Source organism: Suricata suricatta, chromosome 8 (genome assembly GCF_006229205.1).
Source record: "Suricata suricatta isolate VVHF042 chromosome 8, meerkat_22Aug2017_6uvM2_HiC, whole genome shotgun sequence".
NCBI classification, from domain to species: domain Eukaryota; kingdom Metazoa; phylum Chordata; class Mammalia; order Carnivora; family Herpestidae; genus Suricata; species Suricata suricatta.
The window spans coordinates 41,598,706-41,613,317 of NC_043707.1; the positions used below are offsets into that span (position 1 = coordinate 41,598,706).

General features: G+C 40.4%; 1 protein-coding gene across 3 annotated transcripts in view; it reads left to right on the forward strand.

The window, feature by feature from the left end:
- The window catches only part of RNF115 (ring finger protein 115), an 80,673-nt gene that overhangs the window by 246 nt on the left and 65,815 nt on the right, over positions 1-14,612 (forward strand). The window contains exon 2 of one of the 3 annotated variants that reach the window (XM_029946209.1): positions 4-226. In XM_029946209.1, the coding sequence (XP_029802069.1) occupies positions 125-226 (102 nt within the window). In that variant the 5' untranslated portion in view covers positions 4-124. Of the gene's footprint in view, positions 227-14,612 lie in introns of all 3 variants that reach the window. The other 2 variants (XM_029946208.1, XM_029946207.1) reach the window with 2 other exon arrangements.

Consider the following 14,612-nt stretch of genomic DNA (forward strand, 5'->3'; position numbering starts at 1 on the left):
TGGAGCGGCGGGCCGCGCTGAGGAAGCGGCGGCGGCGGCCGAGGGCGGCGACGGCAGCCGGGAGGTAGCGGCCTGGCGAGGGACCGGCCCCTGCCCTCTCGGACAGCGGCGGCGGAAGAGAAAGATGGCGGAGGCCTCGGCGGCCGGGGCGGGCGCAGGCGCAGCTGTGGCCGCGCACCGGTTTTTCTGTCACTTTTGCAAGGGCGAGGTCAGCCCCAAACTACCGGTAAGAGCCCCGTGCCCTCTGCGCTTAGGCGTCCGCCTGGCTCCTGAGCCCCGAAGTCACCGAATGGGTCCGGCGCAGCCCGGGTCCCTCTCACCTCAGTCTCCCAAAGACCCCGCTGCTCGCTGTTCTCCGGTGGCGGGCCCCAGACCCCGGGCGTCCCGGCCCGGCTCGCGAGCTCCCTCCCGCCCAGCCCTCTCCCCCTCGGATGCTCCACCTGCTCCTCGTTCCGTCTCGTCCCTGTACCCGGTCCCCTCCATCTTTTTGTCGATCTTAGCAAGTTTTTCTGACAACTCTTCCCCTCAGCTTTTCTTTCCTTGTTCACCTTGTCTCCTTCCCACGACGACCTCCTCCCCCGCCCCGCGTCTCGATACTCTTTCTGCAGTTGTTTCTCACCTTCCTCTATGGCCTTTTCCACTTTCAACCAGATCCCTACCCCTCACCCCATCCCCAGTGGAGCCAAATAGCGGATGGCTGAGGATTGCCCCTCTTCGGTTGTCCCTAGGGGAAGGTAGAAAGCAAGCACAGAGAGAAGAAGAGGGTTGGAAGGTAACTCTGGGGAGGGGAGGGGGATTTTGCTCTCCAGCGGTTTCCAGGGTTCTTGTGAAAGTGAAAACAAGTGTCCTCAATGACTTGCAGACTGGCCGTGACTCCCTGTTACTGTTGAAGGAAATGGCTTTGGGAAGAAGGCAGGACGCATTGTTGCAGCTTAGTTGTCCTGTTGCCAGCGCCTTTAGCACCACCTCCCGTCCTTGTCCCCTTCTCCGAGTCTGTCTTTTCACTTAAGAAAAAGATCCAGGACAGAATGCTGCGGCTGCGTTCTTTGGCATAAAATTGGTTTTCACCCTTTTCTGCCAGACTGTCTGTTAGCCTTCAGGGAGGTGGTGCTGTGGCTGTAAAGAACATGCTTCTGCAGCAGGCGAGCCAGCTGCAGCCCTCCAAACCCAGCTCTTTTGGGTCAGCCTATAAGCTACTGCAAAGAGGCCCACACAGATGAGTGGTAATTCTGCCCTTGGCCAACCATCTTGAGAATTAGTTACGGTTGGTCTTTTCCTTGGAAATACCCAGGTTCAGCCTTAAGGCAGGGTGGCTACATCAGGACTCACCTCCGTGTTTATAGTGTCTTAGTTGCGGTCTGTGGGAAAGCCTGCTAAAGTCTGTATGCATGTCTTATTTCTTAGGAACAGATGGAGTCTAGTGAGTTAAGGGTATAAGGGTCGAAAGGGTATTTTAGTCGTTTCACCTAAAGATTGTGACTTTTCAGGCTTTTATGGCATTTTCTTTCCTCTGTATTTGGCCCACCTCCTATAACTCCAGGATCGTAGTTTCATCGATGTGCTGTTTCACTTTTGCTTGCTGATTGGGTTGTGTATGTTTGCGCACACTTTTGGCCATATTTTAGTGCTAAGAAGAGCAGGTGCCTTGTGGGTTTTTTTGTTTGTTTGGTTTTGCTTTTTTTTTTTTTGCGCCAGCAGACACCAAAGCCTCCAGAAATCTCTCTTAGCCACAGAGAGGGAGTCTGGGATTCAGCCAGTGTGTGTGACCAGTGACACGCTGAATGTGATGGCTTGTTGAACACGTGGTCTTCTGATCTTTAAGTGCTGTTCACTGTTTGCCTTTAAAATGAGAAAACAGTCTAACTTGCTACAGTTTATTATGTCTTCTCATAACTTCTCAAGTCCCTGCTTCATGCTCTTGAAAAGGGATAGTTTGAAAGACTTGGTAGGTGTTTTTATAAGTCTTAGTTTGATGCCTGGAGGAGAAGTTATCGATCTTTTTAGTCTCATTTATTGTCCGTCATACCTGATTTGTAAGTTGAAACCCAGTGCAGTTAAATATAACTGAATACTTCCTGTGTACATATAAGGTTCCCTGTGGAATATCCTGGAGGCAGTACGGAGGGATACGTAGTACTTGCCCTTAAGGACCTCACAGTTTTGTTGAAAAGACTAGACAAACATGGAGAAAGTAACAACACAGGTGAATGAGGATAATTAATATGTGGTTTAGGATTCAATGAGAGGTGGCTGTGATAGCATTGGTGATGTGAAGTCAGGGAAGAAGTGACAGTTGACATGGCCTTTAAATTGAGTTTTGAAGGATTTGTAGAATTCAGGTTGAAGACTGCAGTAGAAAAGAGTAAATTGAGGAAGAGGGAAGAAACACCTAGTAAATCATTGTTGTCATGCATTTTTAGAAAAAGGTATAGTGAGGTTTGATTCATAGATGAGCCAGTGAGTTTCATCTGGTTTCCTGGCCATTTCTATATCCTTAACCCTAGACCATCACCTTGAACGTGTTGGTTGTAAGAATGATCATGTCAGTAAGGATCTGATTCAGCACAAACCAGATTCTGCTACTGAAAAAAATCAACTCCAACACTGCTAAGTCAGCAATATGATTTCCACATTTATATATAGGAAAACATTGAAAAGTTTTTTAAAAGTAATTTTTTATGTGAACTTGACATTTCTTCATTGTAAGTACTTAGCATACAGTTGACATGCGTTGTTTCTTGAACTGGACGAATGTTATGGGAGACCAGATGTCTTTCTGAGGGTTTCCAGAGCCAGGTTTTCTGGAATAAAGCTTTTCTTTGTCTAGATTTAGTTTGCATCTCAAAAGGGTGCTTACTCTTGTACTAGTTGGATCACAAGAACAGTCATCCCTGAGAGCTGTTCTCTCTGAACACCAGAAGTGGACTATTGAGTTTTGTTGTAGCTTTTAATGAGCTAGTGCTAGGTGAGTTTCTTGACCCAGTCAGTGGGAAGGACTGCTTCAGAACCATCTCATTTCTTACCAGTTTATCCGCCCAGGAGAATCACAGTGGTGTTCAGTGGGACTAAGTTGCAAAGTTTTGGAATTCATTTCTTCTGCCTTCCCCAATTTCTAGGGTATAGAATTTCTTTTTTTTTTTTTTTTTAATTTTTTCTGAATACTTAGTTTTGAGAGAGAGAGCGAGAGACAGTATGAGTGGGGGGAGAGGCAGAGAGAGGAAGACACAGAATCTGAAGCAGGCTCCAGGCTCTGAGCTGTCAGCACAGAGCCCGATGCAGGGCTCAAACTCATAACTGTGAGATCATGATCTGAGCCAAAGTCAGATGCTGAACTGACTGAGCCACCCAGGCGCCCGGTACAGAACTTCATGATTCATTTGGAAGTGTGTGCAGGCAGTAGCAATAGCTTACCCAAATGGTTTAGCTTTGAAACTCCCCTTAGGTTTTTGTTTATTGTTTTTCTTGTTAGCCCTACTACGATGAAAGATTCATGGGCCCAGCTAACTTTAATGTCTGTATTTTAAAAAATAATTTTGGTGATAACTTCTGAGAAAGATTGGAGTATGCCTAATGCTACGTAAATTAAACCAAATTTAGTTGAATTAATTTGGTGAAATAACATGTCTTACTGCTAACCCTGATCCATCCATTTTAGCTTTGTGTGTCTTTGGTTTGGATTCTCCCAGATAAGAGAGAAGAAAAGATTAACTTAGAAAAAAGATACAGGGGTGGCTGGGTGGCTCAGTTGGTTAAGTGTCCGGCTCTGACTCAGGTCATGATCTCATGGTTCATGAGTTTGAGCCCCACTTCGGGCTCTGTGCTGACAGATAGCTCAGAGCCTGGAGCCTGCTTCAGATTCTGTGTCTCTTTCTCTGACACTCCCCTGCTAGTGCTGTCTCTCTCTGTCTCTCAAAAATAAATAAAAAACATTAAAAAAATACAAAGAAATGAGAAATCAAAAGAAAATTTTAGAATGAAAATATATTCAATGGTAGTGTTATCATTAGACTTCAAAAAAAGAGTCTTCTAGAAGTGACTATTTAGGAATTTCTCTTACTGTAAAGTATTTTCCTATTCACAGTGAAAATAATTTTAGTGAAATTTGGACTTTAAAATAAGAAAATTTGATTATATGGTTTAAAACCCTTAGGGTTTCAAGTTTACATATAATTGGGTAATTGGCATTGTGTGTTTTTGAATAATTTAAAATTTATTTTCAAAGCACAGCAGAAGCTTCTGCCTCACCTGACGGTCCTATTGAGAGACAGTGTAAAGCCAAGACTGATAGAGGTCCTATGCTACATTGAGGGATGACTGAGTATTACCATATAGGGCTATGTCATGGAATGTAAAGGTGTCACTCCATCCTCACATTACCCTGCTCCTCTTTTAAATCAAGGCCAGAGAATATTACCTGAGATTGAATCTGGTAGAATTTTCATTAAATAGGTGAGATAAATCATATGCAGAGTAAACGCCTTTTGGTATTGATGAGACTAGAGTGATTCTTAATTGGTTTATGGAGATCAGAGTATCCCAAATCCAGAAAGAGACCAGTCTAATTAAGGATTGCTAGTGTATTACTCACCTCTGATACTCTGCTTGGAGGAAGTCAACAGGCTTTTCTTTCACATCTCCTTATTATATCACCTTTGAGCTAATAAAACGTCATTCTTGCCAATAAGTAATGTTACCTTTGGTTCTTTGCCAGGTGCTATACAAGGGATTATCGTGGTGCTGTGCTTGTAATAATTCTAATACAGGAAAACTTTCTAACCACTCCATAAGAGTAGCTAAAGAGTACAGTTCTTTTCTTTTTAATTAAAAAAATGTTTTAAGTACATTTCTTAAAGACTTTGTGACTCTTAAAACTCTAAGCCTACTGACCTTGCTGTTTAAGTTGCATGATTCATACTGAGATCCCAGAGCAGTGTCCATGTAATGTTAGTAGTGTTACTGAACTTGGGGAATGAATTTAGTGATATAAGCTGGGCTGGAGAGGTTTTATTTTATTTTTATAAGTTTATTAATTTATTTTTGAGAGAGATCGGGGGAGGGTCAGAGAGGGAGAGGGAGAATCCCAAGCAGGTTCCCTACTGTCAGTGTGGAGCCCTATGTAGAGGTTGAACCCACAAACTACTAGATCATGACTTGAGCTGAAATCAAGACTTGGACAGTTAACCAACTGAGCCACCCAGGGGCCCCTTAGAGGTTTTATAATTTATTTAATTTCTAAGTATTTATTTTTTGAGAGTGTGTGTGCATATGCATGTGCATGCGAGGGAAGGGCAGAGAGAGAGGGGTAGAAAGAGTCCAAAGCAGGCTCTGTGCTGACAGCACAGAGGCTCCGTCCTCTGAACCAAGAGATCATGACCTGAGCTGAAATCAAGAAAATCAAGAGTTGTCGCTCAACTGATTGAGCCACCCCCAGGTGTTCTGTGAGGTTTTAATTATTAGATATCTTGGATTCTGCTGTTGGTGACCAGCTAAAAAGTCTGCTGGATTATCTAGTACAATGTAGCACTTGCTTAAAAATATTGCTTGAATGATATGATAAGTTGAATGCTCAGTAGTTATATTTAAAAAGTAGTAGCTTTAGTGTTGTGGAATCTTTATCAAAAAGGTGCCAGTGCTATAAAATATAGATACTATCATGTGAAATTTCAGTATACAGTGTCATAAATATATTTCCTGTCAAGATCTAGAAATAAGAAATATGTATTCTTATAAGTAGAAATTCTTGAAATTCTGCTGATATATAGACATACATATATTGGGGAAATCTGTGGGTTATTTTCAGTATGAGGAAGAACAAAAATATTGAATTTACTGCAGATAAAATCCCTTGTACTTTTTTGGTGAAGTACCAACTGGATGCTAACACTTTGTGTTTCTTTATGTTTACCTGGCTTTTTATGACCTTTATGTACATTGAGGAAGAAAATGGTAAGGTCTTTCAGTCGTCTTCTTTAGAAGAGGAAAGAAGGTGTGGATTGCTTCTAATTCTTTATATGTAGTCAAATTAGAAAGGGTTTAAGAATAAGCCTGTGGCTGCTGACTTCTTTTTCTTTTTAAGTTGATTTATTTATTTTGAGAGAGAGTGAGTGCCAGAGCCTATGTGAGAGAGGGGGAGGGGCAGGGAGAGGGAGAGAATTCTAAGCAGGTGCCACACTGTCAGTGTGGGCCAGGGGTGGGGCTCCAACTCAGGAACCAAATGGTAGGATCATGACCTGAACTGAAATCCGGAGTCTGATGCTTAACTGACTGAGCCATCCAGGCATTCTGTGCTGACTTATTTTTCCTCTCTTCACAGCTTAATAATGAGCAATAAAGGAGATAGTGTAAAGCAGCGGATCTCAACTGGGAGTAGTTTTGCCTCCCAGGAGAACATTTTTGGTTGTCACAGTTGCAGGGAGGGGGAGAGTTGTTCCTGGTTTCTAGTGGATAGAGGCTCTGGATGCTGCTAACACATGACAGTGCACAGGACGCCCCTTACAACAAAGTTATTGGACCCCAAACGGCAAGAGAGTGAGGTTGAAGAATCCTGGTGAGAAGGATAAAGAGATTGTCTTCTTGTGTCTGTGGTACTTAAGGTTTTGTTCTGATGTAGCTTTTTTATTTTCTTCTAATTTTGGGATCATGATGAGAATTTTCAGTCGGATAATTGAGACCATATAATTTTAACCAAAGCCCTGGTGAGAGGAATTATCTAGAACGGTAGTTAGTGGCTGCTGTTCCATTATAGCTGTATCTGTGGGGGTCACTTTCTCTCCTTGTGGTTGCTGAGACTAGAGGAATTGGATTACTCCTCTCAAGTTACACACACTGTAGGGTAACTTCTAAAAGCAAAGCATCCACATTTTTTTGTCAGTTGGGAATTAGTTGAGGTAGTAACACCACTTGTAATTTAGGAAGACACCTGGAAATTCCAGTTTGAAAACAAAGCAAAAAGCAAACAATAAATCCAACTTCTAGTTTCTGTATAGCTCATCTTAGCAGCCATCAAGTTTTAATTTCTCTCATTCTTGTAGAGCTCTCTTAGAAGTTTTATGAGCCCAGGAGATTTTGTTTAAACTTTTAGTGTCTTTAAAGGGTTTTTTTCTTTTAAATTTATTTATTTTGAGAGAGACTGAGACAGTGTGAGTGGGGGAGAGAAAGAGAGCGAGGAAAAGAGAGAGAATCCCAAGCAGGTTCTGTGATGCCAGAGCAGAGCCCAATGTGGGGCTTGAACTCACTAAATCATGAGATCATGACCTAAGTCAAAACCGAGAGTCCAATGCTCAACCGACTGAACCACCCAGGCACCCCTAAACTTGTAGTGTCTTTAAACTCTTGGCAGGGAGGGTGAATTGAATTATCAATCTTAGATCTGATACTAATTCATCAGGTGACCACATCTGAGATACCTGACTCTCTCAGTTTACCTTAGTATATACAACTGTAAAATAATACTGTGGTGCCTCCGTGAAGCCTGAATGAGCATTCAGAAAAATGGAGGTATGTAGTCTTGGATTGAAGGTTAGTGTAGGAATGACCAATACTTATTCGTGGAGAAATAGGGTCTTACCATAGTATAAATGTTTTTTTAAAAATGTTTTTTTTTATTTTGAGAGAGAGCTTGCATGAGCAGGGGGGTGGGTAGAGAGAGGAGAGAGAGAGAGAATCCCAAGAAGGCTCTGAGCAGCCAGTGCAGAGCCTGATGGGAATGTGGGTAGGGGTTGGGGGCTTGATTCTATGACTGGGATCATGACCTGAGCGGAAATGAAGAATCTGACGATGATCTAACTGAGCTACTCAGGTCCCCTTAGTAGAAACATTTTAGGTAGTTTTCACAGTTTCAGTTTCAGAAGTTTAGGTTTTTCTGAAAGATTTTTTAAAATCCTTTCTTGGGGTGCCTGGGTGACTCAGTTGGTTAAGCATCTGACTTCAGCTCAGGTCATGATCTCACGATTGGTGAATTTGAGCCCTGCGTCAGGCTTTGTGCTGACAACTCAGAGTCTGGAGCCTGCTTTAGATTCTGTGTCTCCCTCTGACCCTTCCCCATTCATGCTCTGTCTCTCTGTCTCTCTCTCAAAAATCAATAAACATTAAAATAAATAAATAAATAAATAAAATCCTTTCTTTCAGTTGTTAGCAAGTCAGAATTCCTTAGAGGTCGGCAGATACATGCATACCAAATAGAAGTGAGTTGGCTCCTGGGGCTCCTGGGTGGCTCAGTCAGTTAAACATCCGACTCTTTTTTTTTTCTCTCTTTTTTCTTTTTTTTTTAGGTTTAGAGACAGAGAGAGACTGTGTGGGTGGGGGAGAGACAGAAGAAGAGAAGGAGAGAGCAATCTGACGCAGGCTCTGCACTGACAGCACAGAGCCTGACATGGGGCTTGAACTCAGTGTGAGATCATGACCTGAGCCAACATCAGATGCTTAACTGACTCAGCTACCCAGACCCACCCCTCCTCCAACTCTTGATTTCAGTTCATGTTATGATCTTGAGGTTCATGGGATAGAGCCGCATGAAAGGCTCTTCACTACCAGCGTGGAGCCTATTTGAAAGTCTCTGTCTCCCTCTCTCTCTGCCCCTCCTCTGAGCTCATATGCGTGTGCATGCGTGCTCTCTCTGCCTCTAAATAAATAAATATATAAACATTAAGAAATGAGTTGGTTCTCATGATTTTAAAGCGAGCATGTTAAATAGATCGTCTAGCCTCTTTTCCTGAATAGGCCAGTTAGTTTTGTTTTCCTTGAAAATCTGTTAAGGTAGGTAATCTCTTTCCTTGACAATTTCATAAGTGTCACAAAGAAGTTCTTACAGACAGTGTATCCTGTATTCACCTCTTTGTCACTCACTTTGATATTGTCTATATTTGAATAGACTTTAAATATGGAGAACCATCTTCCAATAAGGATTCTATTATGTTTTACTTTTCACCATGCTTAGAATTTATAGTCTCAAAATAAAGAGAAAATCCCATAGTTATAATATGCCCTTATGCCCTTTTCTACCTTTCTCTGGATTCACTGAGACCTGCAGGTATCATAGCTACAGTGATGCTGATCTTCTAACCTCATGCTTCTCAAACTTATCAGACCCAGTGCCCTCTTTTAATGAAATGAAACTCATATGGTACAATTTCATAGTATTTAATAAATTTATTTAATATTATTTTATTATTTAATAAAATAATTCTCTCATTGTAAGATAAAGGATAAATAAAAAGAAAATAATTCATGATAAAATGATACATATTTCAGTATGTAAGTACTCAGTTGACCATAACGAAGTATGTATAAATGTGCTGGATGTCAGCACCAAACGTAGACATAACTGAGTAGACTGTTAAAAGAATACTTGCAGGATGCCTGGGTGGCTCAGTCGGTTAAACTTCTGACTTCGGCCCAGATCAGGATTTCAGGTTCGTGGGTTTGAGCCCTTCATTGGGCTCTCTGCTGACAGCTCAGAGCCTAGATCCTGCTTTGGATTCTGTGTCTTCCTCTCTCTCTGCCCCTCCGCCACTCATGCTTTGTCTCTCAAAATTAATAAAGGTTAAAAAAAATTTTTTAAATTTTTGCAACTTTAATTTTTTTTAGCATTTATTTAGAGACAGTGTGTGCGCGCGCACACACACACACACACACACACACACACACACACACACACACACACACACGAGCGAGTGGGGGAGGGGCAAAGAGAGAGGGAGACAAAGAATCTAAAGGAGGCTCTAGGCGCTGAGCTATCAACACAGAGCCTGATGCCCAGAGCTCGATGCCCAGAGCTCAGTATGGGGCTTGAACTCAAGAACTGTGAGATCATGACCTGAGCTGAAGTTGGATGCTTAACCACTGAGCCACCCAGGTGCCCCGAGAGTATTTGCAACTTTAATATCGTGATATGCAAACCACCAAAATGGTGAACAATTCTTAGAAGAGGCACAAATAAAGTGTATTTTTCTCTGTTTTTATTCAGTTACTTTTCTGGACATTTAATGTATATTAAAATTATGCAGAAAGACTTGGTGTTTTTATTATACAATGGAGGTAGGACCTAGGCTTTGATAAAGATGTTTCTTAATCTCCTTAGCTATCCATATGAAGTTTGAGAATAGAAATATTTATTTGTGCTGCAGGTTCAGTATTTTTAAATTGTGTGACAGCTGAAACACTTCAGTAGGTATTCAAAATGTCCCCTAGCTGATTGTATTTTCCTCATTGAGATGCCTTCTAGTCATACAGGAAAACACTTTCCCATTTTGTCATTTATTCTTCTTTTCTTATACTTTCCTATGTTAGTGTAATACTTTCCACGTGTTGCAAGATTCAGAGTTTGTCCTTTAGATATGGTTTACTTTTAGACAGTTCTTCCTTGATACCTTTAAATTTCTCATTTCCTCACCACTGTTCATATTGCTGCTTCCTTGTTCATTAGCGGTTAGAACAGTGCCTGGTGCATAGTATTCGTTCAGTAAGTATTTGTTGAATGAAGGAATTATAATTGTAGGCCTTTTCTTTTTACTACTTTCTGCTTTTGGACATGTTGAAAATTATGGGGATACTAGTGTTCATAAAACACCCTAAAACAGAGCACAGACGTAGACTAATGAATAAAAGTTCGACTCAGGGGCGCCTGGGTGGCTCTGTTGGTTAAGCCTCCGACTTCGGCTCAGGTCAAATCTCACATTCGTGGGTTCGAGCCCCGCCTCAGGCTCTGTGCTGATGGCTAGCTCAGAGCCTGGAGCCTGCTTCCAGTTCTGTATCTCCTTCTCTCTCTGCCCCTCCCCCTCTCATGCTCTGTCTCTCTCTGTATCAAAAATAAATAAAACATTAAAAAAAAAAAAGAATGTGTTTCTTGGTTAAAAAAAAAAAGTTTGACTCAAAGCAGTGATCTGATGGATGGACTGCTTACCATTAGTTAGGGGCAGGGCGGGATTGAGCCTCTTGTTTTTTGAATGTAGCTTTGTTTTTATAACTGACAGCTTCCCATAGTTACCCGCCCTACATATGAATAGATGATTGACTTCTTAAGCAAAGTTATTTCAGTAATTATTATTATTTTTTTTAAGTTTATCTATTTTGTGAGAGAGTGCATGAGAACAAGCACAAGTGGGAAACAGGCAGAGAGAGACGGAGAGAGAGAGAATCTCAAGCGGGCTGCGCACTTGACAGCACAGAGCCTGGTTCAGGGCTCAGTGCCACACACAGTGAGGTCATGACCTGAGCCCAGATCAAAGTTCAGATGCCTAACTCACTGAGCCACCCAGGAGCCCTTTAGTCATTATTTGTAACTGAATTTGTTGAATGGAATTTAGCTGTTTCTGGTGAATCTTCTGTAATTTAAGTGGTAGTGTAAGCTACATTATTCTCAAAGTTACTAAGATGATTGGTTCTCTGACTTTCATCTATAGTGCCAGTGTTAAGTTCTGATCTTGTTAAATGGTTACTGTTGAATGTTTAGAGGCATTAGTATTCCTAGTTAAGATAAGTTAGGTTGAGGAATAGAAATTCTGTACCTTAAACCTGTTGGTTTGAAAAAATTGTGGTAAATTTTGATTGTTGATGTAGTTTGAAAACTATAATGGTACAGTTACTTTTTGTTTAATAACATGTAAATGGAAAATTCAGCAAACTGATTTTCACTGCTAGTCCTAATTTGCATGTTTTAGGTTCAAAAGTGGTCGAAGGTAATGTTGATAATTGAGAATCATAAAAGTGTTTAATTCCCTAAATTTTTCAACCTTATCAATTACTAAAATTACTGGTTTGTTATTCTTTGTCAAGTGTAGGTGCTGATTCAATGAGGGAGACTTGTTTTAAGTTATACTGGCGTTCTTTTTAACATATATGGTCAATATTAGATGAGCAGATTGAGGCGTGCCTGGCACACTCGGTGGAGTGTGTGATTCATGATCTTGGGGTTGTGGGTTTGAGCCTCACATTGGAGGTGAGACTACTTAAAAATAAAATCTTGAGGGGCGCCTGGGTGGCTCAGTCGTTTAAGCACCTGACTTGATTTCAGCTCAGGTTATGATTTCACAATTGGTGAGTTTGAGCCCAGCCTCGCTGTCTATGTGGAGCCTGCTTGGGGTTCTCTCTCTCCCTCTCTGTCTGCCCCTTCCCTACGTGCTCTCTCTCTCTCTCAAATAAACAAAAAAAAAAAAAAAGAAAAAAAAAAGAAAGAAAAAGAAGAAAGAAAACTTAAAAAATAAAAGATGAGCAGATTGAGAGTTCCCATTGTTTTTAGTAAGTTCAGTAGATAGGTTTATCTCATCCTGCAGCACTGTTGGTATAAAATAAAAAGGGTTCAAGAAGTATGTTTGATTCTCTTTCTGAGTATAATTGAGTCTGGATATTTTCTTTAAAAAGTTTTTTTTACCGTTTATTTATTTTTGAGAAACAGAGACAGAGCACAAGTGGGGAAGGGCAGAGAGAGAGGGAGATACAGAATCCGAAGCAGGCTCTGGGCTCTGAGCTATTAGCACAGAGCCCGACACAGGGCTCGAACTCACAAACAGATCATGACCTGAGCCGAAGTCGGACGCTTAACCCACTGAGCCACCCGGGTGCCCCTAGTCTGGATATTTTCTCTTCTTGTGACGAATAGCACTTAGAAATTGGTTTGTGTTTGATAATATCAAAATATGTAGGCACTGGTTCATGCAGTAATGACAATACTCTTTTTGCATTTATTCAAGAACGATTCAGTGGTGCCTACTATGTTCTAGGAGCTGTACTAGGGAGACTGTGTCCAGAAGAAGTAAGGAAATTCATAAAATGTTGGGATCAATGAGTATCAGAATTAGGATTTAAATATTTCCTCCTCTATTTGACTTTCTATTTAAAGATTAAAATAAGGTAGATATCTTAAGATTAAAACAAATGCATTTTTGCGCATTTTAGGTCGGAAATCTGTTTAAAAGGATAGGGTTTTCAGAATAAACTGGTGTAAGCTGTAGAACTAACCATTAGTTCTCCTTTTACAGTTGTTATCAGACCTTTCTATAAGTGGTTTAACTTATTATATGTAAATAATATTGTAGCACTGTGGGGGAAAACGTTTTCTTTTAACCTTTAAACAAATTACTGAATCTTTCGGGGGACTTAGTTTTTGTTTGTACAATGAAGCGGTTGTGTTTATTCTTCTGTGGTTTAGTGATTTGAGCTTTTAAGGTTTTTTTGGATTTTCTGTGAAGGAATTTTGTTCTGTAATTTTTCCACATAGATCATGTGATATCCACTGAATTATTCTTTTTATTTTTCACTGAATTACTCTTACTGGGATAAAAATTTTATTTCTGAATTGAATCTCCTTTGTAAGCTATAAGCTATATTCTCTTGTTTTATGATAATGAACAATCTTGAAAATGTTAGGATTGAGGGCATCATAATATAAAGCAATGCCAAGATTTTCCTTTGTTAGATGAAACAAAACAGTACATCTCAATGCTGGTAATGTTGACTGAATAAAGTAAAACCTTTTTGAAGACTTATAATTCAGTGACAGGTAAATTTGGCCTGGGATAATTTCTTTATTAGGACTATTTTATAAAATCTTTCTTTGTTTCTTTTAGTTTTAAAATTCTTCGGTTAACTCATTATTTTTTTTTACTTCGTAAAAGGTCATTGACTACTAGTATCAACCAGTTTGTATGTGATCATCCCTGATCTGAGCGTCCCTGAAGTCAATTAATTATATTTATAAAGTTCTCTTACCTCATTGATGTATTTTGATGAAGAGGTCTGCCTCTTAGGTTCTGGGATTGCTCTGTGGGTACAAGGTAGAAAGGAGGGTAGCGCTAAATTATTTTATTAAAAAATCTCTTATTTAATGTAAACAAAAATCTTTTTAAAAATCTTTTCTTTTAATCTTAAAAAATTTTTTTAAATCTTTTAAAAATGTAATCTAAGTCTTTATTGGCTCCGTTAGTTAAACGTTCTGACTTCGGCTTAGGTCATGATCTCATGGGTTGTGGGTTGGAGACCTGGGTCAGGCTCTGTGCTGACAGCTCAGAACCTGGAGCCTACTTTGGTTTCTCTGTCTCTCTCTGCCCTTCCCCTGCTCATGCTCTGTCTCTCAAAAGTAAACTAATATTTAAAAAATAAATATTTCTGTATTTTTAGTGTTTAATTGATATTTTTATTTTTATTTTTTTTAACTTATTAAATGTTTATTTTTGAGAGAGAAAGAGACAGAGCATGAGTGGGGGAGGGACAGAGAGAGAGGGAGACACAGAATCAGAAGCAGGCTCCAGGCTATGAGCTGTCAGCACAGAGCCTGATGTGGGGCTCGAAGTCACAAACCATGAGACCAAGCCCTGAATCCAAGTTAGACGCTTAGCTGACTGAGCCACCCAGGCGCCCCTAAATTGGTACTTTTAAAATGAAATGACAGTGATAGAAGCTGATGATTTTTTAAAAAATGTTTTTACTTGGCAAAACAGAAAAGTTGACAATCCTGTGTGGGTTCTTAATTTTTCAGTTGTAAAATTGAAGTACTTTATGGAATCTCAAAATTTGGAAATCAGTCTAAGTCAGTGTTTCTGAAAACTATGTGTCTGGAGACTCAACTGTGAATTCAGAATCATGGTAAAATGCTATGTACTAAATCATCTTCTTGTCTC